Source organism: Egretta garzetta, unplaced genomic scaffold (assembly GCF_000687185.1).
Source record: "Egretta garzetta isolate BGI_Z169 unplaced genomic scaffold, ASM68718v1 scaffold163, whole genome shotgun sequence".
Lineage (NCBI taxonomy): Eukaryota > Metazoa > Chordata > Aves > Pelecaniformes > Ardeidae > Egretta > Egretta garzetta.
Window position 1 is genome coordinate 7,288,454 of NW_009259308.1, and position 12,390 is coordinate 7,300,843.

Genomic DNA, 12,390 nt, shown 5'->3' on the forward strand with positions numbered 1-12,390 from the left:
CGGTGTCCAGGGGGCCAGTGGTAGGAGGTGCACTGGAGACCCCAAAACCGCTTTCCACTAATGCCTACTGCTTTAACTTTGTGGCAGACTTCAAAAGTGGCGTTTAGCTCCTGCGTAACTCTTCAGAGCAGAAAGCTGTCTCTGATCTCTCTTTGCTGTCCCCGTATGGGAGCACTCAGGCTATCAGCAGCCTCTGCCCTTCTCCCTGCCTGTTGTGGGACAGCAGGACAGCTGCTCCATTTGTCTCTCTCCTTGGAGGGGTTTTGATGCCCAATCCCTTAAGAATGACTTTATTTTATTTTTTTCCTTGTCCCAAAACTGGGGTAAGGTTGGTACCAGGCTCTACCTGACAAGCTCTTCAGTTGCCTTGTGCCTTAAAGTCAGGGGAAAAATTATACCGAGAGTTTGGTCATAAATTGAAGGGAGAAAAAGGCAACTTGAGACAAGACAGTGTGATGCATTGTGTATTGGAGGTGAGGAAATTATGATCTTAAGGGTAATTTCCAACCTAAATGATTCTGTGATTTGAACTTGTCTCACAGCGCTCTGCTCTCCATCGCTCCGGCTCCCTGGCCACTGCCGGAGCCTGAACGAGAAATCTCATAGAAAAAGGGAGGCAGAAAATCTGTCGTGTTGGAGAGGCTGTTAATAACCCCAAAAAATAAAAAAAACCATGAGGTTATAATAACCCAGAGGGATTTTATTTAATGCAAAATAAACCCTACTGTCTTGCCTAGCTCAGTGATTGGGTGAGTTTTTGGAAGCCTGGTTAGAAACATGACATCCACCATGCCAGTGCCTGCAGGAGGTGGGTTTGATGGATTTAATCAGGGAATCATCTCAATATGAGAGAGAGAGAAGGGGGGCGGGGGGGGGAACAAACAGGTTGTTCCCCAGTTCCTGGGAAGCGAGGGCTGTGCCGCAGCAGGTCGCTGCTGGCGCTTTGGGTGCTGGGAGTTTGCCAGGAGCCTTTGCAGAGTGGGGGTGTTTGTGGGGCCGAGCGAGTGCTGCAGAGGCTTGGCTGATCAGCCACGTCCTGAGAGCATTCCCCATTGAACAATACTTCATATTTCAAGGATAAGTCACTTCCCGTCTTTCCTGGCATTCCCTGCCTTCACTCTTAGAGCCCATTCTGAATTACAATGTTTTCAACTTTGCCTCACCTGATGGAGATGGGTGCCAGAAACCTTTAGTCAGTCTACTAAAAGATACCAGGATTCCCATGCATCCCACAGGGCTCTGCCTGCACCGTGGGGATGGATTTGCCTGGGTGTTTGGTGGCCAGTGGACTGGTGGCCACAGCTTCACCTGCCACAGGAAGAGCGCCCAGTGGTATCCATCAGGGAGAAGCAGTTTGGCCCCGGACTCCTGATAGGAAAATGCCAGATAGATGTCAACCTCCGCAGGGCTCTGGGGGAAAGGTCCCAGGGAAAGGTGCTTGCAACACAGCAAGATCTCCTGGGATTTAGTTCTAAACACTGAGACTTCATGGTTGAGTTTCTCGCAGCCTTCTTGTCACCAGTATCAGCCCTTTGTATAAAAAATTTAAAAGGGGAAATTACACTTGGATAATCCTCTTTGTCTTAATTTTCCTTGCTTTGTTACGCCTTGGCTGAGCAACCCCGTAATACATATTTATAGCAGGCTGAGGAAAAAGGAGGTATTTAATGCCTTATTCCACGCAAGCCTCTGGACCTGACCTGCACCTCTCAGTTTTGTTTTGCTGGACATGGGGAGTCTTTGCAGAGAGCGATGGGGGCTTTCCACTCCCTTCAAGCACATGAGACCATAATTTTTACGGCCCAAAGTTGCCTGAGACTACACAGAGGATGCAGAAAACCTAAATTAATATCAGAAAAGCTAAATTAGTATCTTTCAGCAATGTTGACTGATTCTAAATAAAAGGGGAGTAAAACAGGGAAGCTTGGCTATTTGATGTGCATCAGTGGATGAGGTTGAAGACTTCAGACCAGAATGGGTTTTAGTGTGTTCTACTCGTATAAATGAAAAATTAAGAGGTGTTGCTGGTTTTGTGTGTCTGGGTGAGCCTTGCACTGGGGTTTCTTGCTGGAGAGTGGAGAATGTCCCAGTGCCCTTGTGCTGCTGTGCTCTGATGTGCCCATGCGAAGGAGGCTTCCTGGTGGTTGTGCGCTTGGAGTCAAGTTTAGCAGTGACCTAAGTAAGTGAACAAACTGGATTTACATCAGAGGCCAGGGCTGAGGCATGAACTGCGTTGCTGAACTGATGGGGAGATTCCCGACAGGGTGGGAGGATGCTGTACATCCAGTAAAGGCAGGGAAGAGGGAAACACACATCCCTTTGGTGCTGGGAGGTCTTTGCCCTTCTCCTGTCCTTGTCCTCTGGCCATCTTGGTGCTAAAAGCTGAATTCTGTAGTTACCCTTCCTCCAGCTGGCTTTGCCCAGCCAGGGCAGTGCATTACACCAGGGTGAGTTTGGGTTTGAGGGGGTTTGGTCCTGTACTGCTCTGTTTGCAGATGGGGCTGGAGGTAACATCAGGTCAGACAGTCAGAAACAAGACCAGTCGTTTCCCAGAAGGAAACCTTAGCTGTGACTAAGGGATGTGGCTGATGGAGTTCAGCCTTGCGGTGGGGATAGTGTGAACAGGATGGGATTTCTGCGTGGCAGAAAGCCCTGGGAGGCTGGAGGTGATGCTTTTAGCCCGTGTCCCCTGCCAGCTCCTCCTCGATGGGTTTGCTTGGGGGTTGTGTGTGGCCGCGGGCTGTCCCCACCAGCGCTGTGGAAGTCCCCTGGCAGAAGAAGAACGATATGACGTCCTTCAAGCCATCTGCTTTGTGGTAACTTGGCCTCTGCCAGGAGACAGTGGATGGAAGCTCCAAATAACTCCTGCTCTGTGTGATCCCATTTCATTTCATCCATGCTTGCTCCTGTTGATGCTCCTCCTGACTTTTGCTGCCCTGTGATGATCTGTGGTGGAAATAACCCTGGTTGTGGTCTTACTCCTCCATCCTCTCCCAGGAAGGGCTCCATCCAGCCCCATGTTCCAATCCAAATCAGGCAGTCCTTAGCAGGCAGCACTTCAGACTTACTCACAGGTTTCAAAAAAACCTTTCAAAATCAGGTTTTCAGATAAATTGCTAGGGACTTCCCATTTCTTAGTAATAGCACTAATAGGGAAATTTTGATCCTTTCAGCTCCCAAGCCCTTCTTTTGCTTTTTGACCTCTTATTAACTAGACTTTTCTTTCATACTGAGGGCAGAAGCAAAGTTTGGAGCACCTCAAGGCTCACACCTAAAGTACTTAGGTGATCCTCAGCACCCTGGTGTTTGAGCACAGTTTTCGACGTACTGCATGCTCATAATATGCTTGTGGAATGAAAAGTGCTATTATCCTCTTTTTTCTTTTTTTTTTTTTTTTTTTTTTTTTTTTTTTTTTTTTTTTTATTGGGGACAAAAAGAAGTGCTAATTTCCTCTTTTTTTTTTTTTTTTTTTTTCTTTTTTTTTTTTTTTCCTTTCTGAATGGGGAACTAAAGAGCAATTTTTCCAAGATGCTTATTGCAGCAGTAAAAGGACCTGTCAGTTAAAATCCTTACACTGATAGTGCAGTGTCTGAGGTGCATCTATTTGGGTGGGTTTCACTCCTCCAGGATATACAGGTGTGGGCATGAGGTGGGGTGCTGGGGACTGGGGTGGCACCCAGAACACCTCGTATGGTGCCATGCTGCCTTTGAACACCTTTTCCAGGGCTAAAGTGTGTGGATTAGGCATACAGTTCAGAGCTGTGCTTTGGAAGGAATGAGTCTGTATACAAACACATTTATTTTTTAATTGCTTCAGCCCTAAAAGTGTCTGCTTTGTTGCATGTTCAAACTTAGGGTTACCTTTTTACTTCTAATTTTTAGTTGATGCTTTGCTTCCTCACCTATATACAACCTATTTAGTCCAAACTTGTGGGATGGAATGGTTTGAGGGGATGTCAAGGCTGTGTAAGAGGGACAAATGTCACATTATCCAGCAGTAAATTTCTTTTTTAAGGGGTTTGGTGTGACAGAGCCTCAAGATTAAAGTAAGGCGTTAGGTTTCAAGTCTTCCTGGTAGAACTAACAGTGATAGTTTCTAAGATATAATACTCGGAGCTAATTTTGCTCTGCGACAACATATGGGAACCTGAGTTTTGCACTGTCACCTGGGCTGGGCTGAGACTCTTGAACATGAAGATAATCCTGAGCCTAAATCATGGCAATAGAAGCATATTTTTATATCTTCCCTGTGCTTTAAAAATGCTACTCTCCAGAAATGCTGTTTTTTCAAGGGACACTGTTTCTACACTGAGAAGTTGTATTTAAAGATATCAGGACCCTCAGCTCACTCTCTTACCAGCTTCCCAGAATACTTATCCTGCTCTTACAGTTTATTCTCGGTGGCAGATCACTGGATGCACAAATACCATGGCAATAAAAATTCAGCCAGCCTAAGCATTGCAAACTAAAAACACAGTTTCCTGCTAATGAACTGCATAGATATTTGCTTGTAGGATGAAGTGCCTGCTGTTAAATCACTGCAAATGACTGTGCAGGATGGCGTTGTGCTATTTTACAGCTCCAGCTTTCCAGTTCAGTGGTGGCTGCATTTTACCTGGAGGGAAAGCACCTCCTCATTGGTGCTGGGGTTTTTGGGTGTTTTTTAGCTCTTTCTGGGCAGAACATGCCTCCTAATTTTGATATGTTGGTTGCCAACTCATCTTTCTCCTGAGCGTAGAAATTACAGTCACAATCTAGAGAACCAGCCCAGTGGTCCATTCACTGGGCTACATCAGCGTGGGTTTGCTGTGGAGATCTAGAGAGCTGTAACTCGTCCTGTAGCATTGCGTGTGCACGTTTGCATGGGGTGGGATGTATGCCATGGTGACGTGGCTCTGTTCCCAGACTCGGGCTGGTTTGCAGATATGTTCCCCAGAATCGTGACGTGCATTAGCCAGCGCTGAGCTGTTTTGGTGCTGTTCTCTTCCATGTTAATTGGCTAACAATTTGGATAATTTGGAGCATCTGCTCCATTCGGATGACATGATGTTTGATTTCCTCTAAAGAGCCCAGTCTGTATTCTTTCCAAAAAGTGGTAAATACTATGTTTATTCAACAGCCAAACATACTAAATTGGCCAAAACGATGCTTCCCTCTTATCAGCTTGCTAATTAATTCTGCTTTTATAGGTAAATGGTGTCATTAAGTTATTTGTGGTTTTAGGGAACCCAGCAAGAGCTTCATTCCCTTTTATATCAAGGCAGTGTAAACTGCTCTGGCTATGTAAAAGGGATCGTAAATGGGTATTAAACCCCTTTCCAGCCCTGTGATGTTGTAGAGTCCCACGAAGCGCACTGGGTCTGACTTGCAGCAGTTTCATTTAGATACAAGCAGAAAATACCTGCTGTGGCTGAGCCCTTGGGCAGCGGGTCCGAGCTGCAGGAGCCAAGCAGCATTTTCCAGGCACTTTTACACTCTTCAAGGCACTGAATGCCTCTCTCCTCCCCAAGCCCGAAGGCTGCTGCAGCATTTCTCCCTTCCCGCAGCCTTCCTCCCTGTGCTGCGCCCGGCCCCGCTCATCTGTGGGCAGCGGGTTGCGGTTTTCCTGTCCTCTCTTCCCACCCAGCTTCCCGGTTCCCACAGGAACTGGCCATGCCCGCCAGCCGAAACGGAAATGGGCCCAAGATAGTCGGGGAGGGGGGGAGGGGGATGGGACACGGACAATGCCCGTTTGATGTCATGCCAGCTTCATCTTTTTGGGTCGAGCCAGGATCTTGCTTTTCCCTCGCTGGGTAAGAGCGACTTCCCATGCCATGCAACAGGGCGGCTGTTTGCTTACGCCCCTGCAAACACCAGGGCTTGGGCTGGGAAATGTGGTGGCAGTGTCAGAGGATTGCATTTTACATCCACAATGTCAGCGGTTGCGGCTGTGTCTGGAAATCCTTGGGGCTGGCTCTGGAGGTGTGGCATGCTGCGTTGATTCCTATTTTTCTTCCGTGAGATGCTGTGGGTCCTGCATGCCCCAAATTCGGGACCTTGCTTCTCTCTTGTGATAAATAGCATTGGGGAGGAATTTCCAGGATGTTGTGTGTGACCCCAATGGGCTTGGAGGCTGAAGCAGGGCTGGGAGCTGAGCCAGGATGCAGGGGTCCCAAGCTCCTGACCCTGGCTCACCAAGGGAGGGCTGTACCCATCCGCCTCCACCCGCATCCCCTCCATGGATTACAATCCCTCCAGCTTCGCTCCCTGCTCCACTCCCCTCTGCATGTAGGAGGCCACACATTTGCAAAGAGCGTCCTTCTTCCCCTCCCTCCCTCCTTGAGCCTTGGCTGTAGGTGCCCCACAGCCAGCCCCACAGAGCAGGTGCTGCCACACATGCACATTTTGGGCACAGCTTCTCCTTTGCCGCCCTCAAATTAACGCAACCTTTTTGTTTTCCTCTCTTCCCCACAGTTTTATCTGCAGGCCAGATTCACGTGGAAGGGAGCCCGCCTGCTCCGTCCCCTCCTCCAGTTCACCCTCATCATGATGGCGTTTTACACCGGCCTGTCCCGTGTGTCGGACCACAAGCATCACCCCACCGACGTGCTGGCAGGCTTTGCACAGGGAGCCCTGGTGGCTTACTGCGTGGTGAGTACGGCAAACCGTGCAAGGAACAGCAGCGGGGATGCCGGCGGGAATCCCAGGGGAATAGCGGGCACCTCCCCATCTCATGCTCATGTAACCCTCCTTACAGCTGGGGACATGGCAGGAGGCAGCATGCTCAGGGGGCTTGGTCCAGTGTCATCCCGGTGTGACAGTACATGTAAACCTCATGTGTGGGTGGAGCGCAGCTGAAGAGCAGAGCACCCCACCAGCCCAGTGGTGGGTGCTCTCATGGGCACCCACTGGCATTTTCCCCTCCCTGTGAGCAAATGCCACTGCCATAAAGCAATTCTTCTTGTCCCCCACCAAAGAAACTGCACATTCAGCAAAAAATGCAACATTTAGGGTTTTTCCCCATCAGCTTTGAGCTCCTGGAGGCGTCTGGGCAAAGGGCCCCTTCGCCTAGGTGGCTTGGGGTGCTGAAAAGGCATTCAGACAAGGAAGAGTATTTCCCTCTCAGCATTCGCTTCTTCAGTCGCTCTTGGTAATGAGCACTGGCTCATTTGTGAGGCTTTCCGCCAGGACCCAAGCGGGGGAGTCTGGGGTGGTTGGGATTATGGCTCTTCCCTGAACAATCCAGCCAAAAGCTGTCCCCTGGGAGCGGGAGCTGGTGTCTGCCCAGCGAGGGGAGGCAGGGTGCCTCGTTTGGTGGTGGGTTTTTAATGTAGTGAAAGGGCTCGTGAGAAAATGGTGAACAAAAGCCGTGCCTGCTTGTCTTCGGCTGCCGGGCTTGTTCTCATGCAATTTGCTTTCTAAAGAGTGACCTGATTGCGCAGCCCTGTAACTCGAAGTGACACATGGAGATGTTTAAAGTAGGCAGGGTGGGGGACACCGGGTTGGGTGGCTGCTTCGCATCAAAACAAAGGGGTTGGGGGTTATGGCTGTGCCTGTGCAAATTCTTGAAGGCAAGGTTTTAACAGCTTAACACTTCTTTGTTTTGTGGGGTTTTCTTTTGTTTTGCTTTTTTTTAAGTGATCTAGAAGTAAAGCAGCCCTGGAGACAAGGAATTAAGTTCACTAATGTTATATTTTGCAAGGAGAGAAAATAGGTTATTTATGTACTTTCCGTTCATTGATAATATTCCAAAGCCAAGACAAAAATGTCATTGTTGGGAAGTTTTGATGAAGTATTATTAACTCTCTGAGTAGTAGCTGTTGGCTTTTGCCATTGCCTGATGCCAGTGTCCCATGCGGGGCTGGCAAATGCAGAGGGGGAAAGCAGAGAAGCGTGTGTGTGCACAGACGCATGCTGCTGCTGTAATACCTGCTTGCAGCAACGGCCTTACGGGTCCTGTGTCCTTCATTCCGGTATTGTCAGGGTGTTTCTCCAAATCCTGGTAATCTTTCCCTATCCCAGCAGTCGGCTGTAGCACCACGATGGCAGCGCTGGCAGCCCTGAGGAGAAAAGGCCCTGGGAGGTGTGGGGAGCAATGAAGCAGCTTGTCTCAGTCCCAGTGCCTGAATTTGTGTAGTGTGGGTTTGTTGAGACACCAAGTGCCCATTCCCGGATGGCTTTACGAGGGGGTATTTACCTCTCTCTGTGCCTTTCTGCTTGAGAGGTGGGATAACAGCAATATATAGGGGGGAGTAAGGGACCAGGCGATCCATCCAGCAGTGGTTTCAGAAAGACAATAGCTCTCCGGATGCCTGGGACGGGTGTCCGGATGCTTCCTGGCCAGGATGAGCAGCAGAGCTGGCTGTCCCCTCCCAGCCCTCCGGCAGCTGGAAGCTGTGCTGGGAAGGGGAGGCTGTAGTGGCGCTGGGCTGGTTTTCCTGTGTCAAGGTAAACCGGCATAGGAAGCAGCTGCCTGGAGTTTCACAGGCAGGCTCGGGTTTGCCTGTGAGCCCAGGGCAACTTGCACCACTCTTCCCGGCCGGCTCATGGAGGGGGCCGTTGTCTCCGTACCCTTTGCAGGTATGGCTTGATGGCTGGGGATGTCTCAGGCAGCAGTTTAGGACTTGGGCAGGGTTTAAAGCCAACCCTTTTCCCATTTCATCAGCTGGCGAAGAACCAGCAATATGTTCTTGTTCTCCCAAACTCGGCTTTGCTGGTGTAAGCCATTGCCCAGGAGGGGCCGGCAGACTTTCTTCCCTTTTGGGAGGAGGCAGCAAGGGAGAAAGGGAAGAGTTGCCCTGAGACTCCCTGGAGTTTCCATGAAATGTAGAGTTTAGCAACTTTTTGCTAAAATTACTGGTATATCAGAGCAATTACTGATACATCCTGGGGGTCCTAACCCAGCTCTGGGATCCAGCTCTCATGCACGGGATGCTCTGAAGCAGGGGGAGGGACCTGGAGGCTCATCATCTCCAACCCACCCTGGGTGCTCCCAGACACTCCTTCCCCCAGCCAAGCCTTCAAGAGTCTGCTCTGATGATAGTCAAGGGCTGTTAAAATACCTTAGCTATCAGGCTGTAGTTTTCAGTAGAAACCAATTGTAGGTTTCACCTCCCAGCGCTGCCAGAGCTTAAATCTGGGTTGTGCTGCAGCAGACACATTTGTCCTTTAGTGCCTGAAACAACAAGCAGAAGACACCAGTGTCAAGCACTTCCAGCTGATGAAACATTCAGACACGAATCCAAGGTGAAATACAATGAGGATTTCTTAGATGGCAATAGTCCTTTTGTGCGTTGTAGGCAGCCCACTGAGTGTCGTGTTAGTTTGTCTCATCTGAAGGAGATAGAAAAGGGGAGACCTATCGGAAGGACATGCTCCTTCTGCTGCACTCAGATGAGTTGTGTTAATCTCTCTGTATGTGATTAAGGATTTCTTCAATATAATGCAAAGGAATAGAAATTAAGTGGCAATCTAAGATACTGGCTTACTTTGTATAATACGTGCTCGGTCTTCTGCCATCAAGTTTTCTTTATGGGTGGAGAGCACCTTCTACAGGAAATGGAGCTAATCCAAGTGAAAAACTTTGCACGTTTATTAGTCCTTTTTTGTGTTAAACAGTTCAAGCATTAGGAGGATTTAACACACTGGTTTAACCCCCAAAGATCGTATTTCATGATTCCTATAAGTGTTTATATAACCTCCAGCCATGTGAAAGTGAAATACAGTTTCAGGAGAAATGAAACCTCTTACCCAGTCTCTGAATTAGACCCTGAAAAGCAGCAAGCAGCGCAGTAAAAAGCTAAAATACCCAGGATGACACTCCACCGTAACTCATTCCTGTCCAAAATAAGGACCAGACTCTGTGTAATCCCCATATGCTTCTTGAACTCAGCAATCTCCTCCCATAAATTGATTTGTCATGGCTACCTTGGTGCAGAAACTGGACATCTTTTTGATTGAATCCAGCTCTCCAAGGCAGGCAAGTTGAGCAAGATGGCATCAGAAATACGCCGAGCCAGCCGAATGGGGGTTTTACAGTTATTAATGACCAAAAATAAAACCATTGCCAGAGCAGTTCAACACACTTTTACATTGCGATGCTGCAGCAAGAGGCCAGACTTCAGCTTGTGATCCTCCGCAGGTTCAGCTGGATCCTGTTATTTAACCAAAGGCACAAATCCTGCCACTTGGATGCCCTGTAAACAACTTCATCAGCTCCGTTATACAACTAGGTAGCCAGGCACCAACACATACACCAAAAAAAGAGCCCTTTTGTAGCTCAGCTCTTTCTCTGCTTTTCCATGAAGCAATAAAAGCCTAACAACAACAGCTCAGCTTCCTGCGTCCCCAGTTGTAATTGTAGGAGTAAATCACCACTTACAGCAGGTTCACTGTCTGTTCAGCTCCGTTCCTTATCTGCCTGGTCCAACAGGGACTTGCAAAAGTTGTTTCCAAGGACAACTAGGCCTGCTGTGTAGGGCCCTGGGTAGCTAGAAAATGTGGAGATGCTCCCTCCCAGTGTCACCCAGCCTGGATGTGCCGATCTAATATTATTCCTTTGAGCACCTTGGACTTAAGGGTTTTTTTCCCCATTTTATCTTGTTGCTTAAATGTTGCACCTGAGTACTGTGAAAGAAAACTCAAACATGCCGCTAATTCCTACAATTGCATGCTGCTCCTCCAAGGGCTTTGGCTCTGCAAGCCAACAGCTCCGTCCGAATTATCAGCGCTCAGGGATGTCTGAGATGAGCCAGTGAATTTGGGTTGGCAGAGGCAGTTGTCAACAGGACTGAAGTTTGGGGCTTTGGTGCCAGCTAACAAAATGATGAGTCCTCACCACTTTTCGCCCCGTCCAGAGGATGCTGTCTGACTCTTTTCCCTTCTGGCACGTGGCTGAGTTTTGGCAAGGGAGAAAGTGCCCCAGTCCTGGAGGACTGATAAGCTTTGTGCAGCGGCTGCCAAGGGAGGATGTGGAAGTTTCCTCCCAGCACTTTGTTTCTTATTGTGTTTCTACCTCCCAAAATTGCTAAGCGCTGGCTTTTTCACATCCGGGAGAGGGGTTACATCACAGGATATTTAGGAAGAAGTAGTCAGGAATAGCTCCTCCTCTCCTTAGGCTTTGGCTTCAGGACCAGACCCCAGCTCTGTCCTGGTGCCTTGGTGGGGCATGAGGACAGCGTCACTTCTCCGTTGACTCACTGCTGATAACTTTTAATACAGCTTTGATTGGAAAGGTTTTAATTGCCTACCTGATGTCTGGCTGAATGAATTGTTTCACGCACATCCCTGAAACCACTCACCATGAGTCAGGCCAGCCCTTTGGAGACCTCTGTTATTTTATTGGAGTGTGGGCCGTGTATCTGTTTCCTGGCTTTTCAACCCATTCAGCAGAGGTTTGGGTACTGCGCTTGGCAATTACGCAGTGAGAAATGAAATGGTTTCTGTAATGTTTTTACGCTGTGTTTTGTGAGGTCTGAGCCTTTTCCCGTATTGTACAGAAAGGTGGTAACAGGTGCTTGGGATTTCATAGCTATCAGTGCTACAGGAAGGCATTCAATAGCACAAAAAGTGCTATTTTTGCAGCTTAAAGTTATGTAGATATTCTGTAAACCAGATTTTTGAACAAAACATCACCCAGTGTGGCTAAGTTTGCATTTTCCACTTACTTCTGCAGGTGTTTTACGTCTCGGATCTCTTCAAGCCCAAGACAAAGACTTGCCTGCCTCCACCTCCCATCCGGAAGGAGATCCTTTCACCTGTGGACATCATTGAGCGGAATAACCATCACAACATGGTGTAGACCTTTGAGAAATCGGATGGGTGTTGTATTTTATTTTAATTTTTTTTTTTTTTTTTTTTTTTTTTTTTTTTCAAAAAATGACTGCTGACAGCAACTACCTGCTGCTCTCAAATCTCATCAGACAGTAGAATGTAGGGAGAGACTTTCTTGCCCGACCAGTAAAGTCTTACTCTGTGGTCTTTTCAACTTGCAACATTTGGATGAAAGGGGTGGTGGTCAACTAAGTCAAAAGTGACAATGAGACAGAAAAACACAAAATGCAAAAGCTGAACAAAGAGAGGTGCCGGAGTTCTGGATGTGCAATTGGTTTGAGTGTTCATGTTGTAGTGAACGCCAAGTTGTTCATAGCCTAATGAACACTAAGGAATTTTTGGAAAGCTGGCCATCTGACATTTTTTTACTATGAAGATTTCCAATGCCTGCGAGGAAAAAAAACACAACTCATGACTAAATTGTATAGCACTATATATGAGAAACAGCACTGAGTCAAGATCTGGGATTGGTTTGTAAGAGTTGCTTTTTTCTCCTTTTGATACTAGTTAATTTTCGCCTCCTCTATTCAATTCAATACTGTGACTTAGTTTAGAAGAAGCTTGCCCAGTCAAAGATCT

At 48.0% G+C, this 12,390-nt stretch overlaps 1 protein-coding gene across 1 annotated transcript in view; it reads left to right on the top strand.

Moving 5' to 3' along the window:
- PLPP3 (phospholipid phosphatase 3) overlaps nucleotides 1–11,779 on the top strand; it is a 45,891-nt gene extending 34,112 nt beyond the window's left edge. The window contains exons 5-6 of the mRNA XM_035891758.1: nucleotides 6,454–6,630; nucleotides 11,654–11,779. Of these exons, the coding sequence (XP_035747651.1) occupies nucleotides 6,454–6,630; nucleotides 11,654–11,779 (303 nt within the window). The remainder of the gene's footprint in view (nucleotides 1–6,453; nucleotides 6,631–11,653) is intronic.
- Nucleotides 11,780–12,390: the final 611 nt, after the last annotated feature.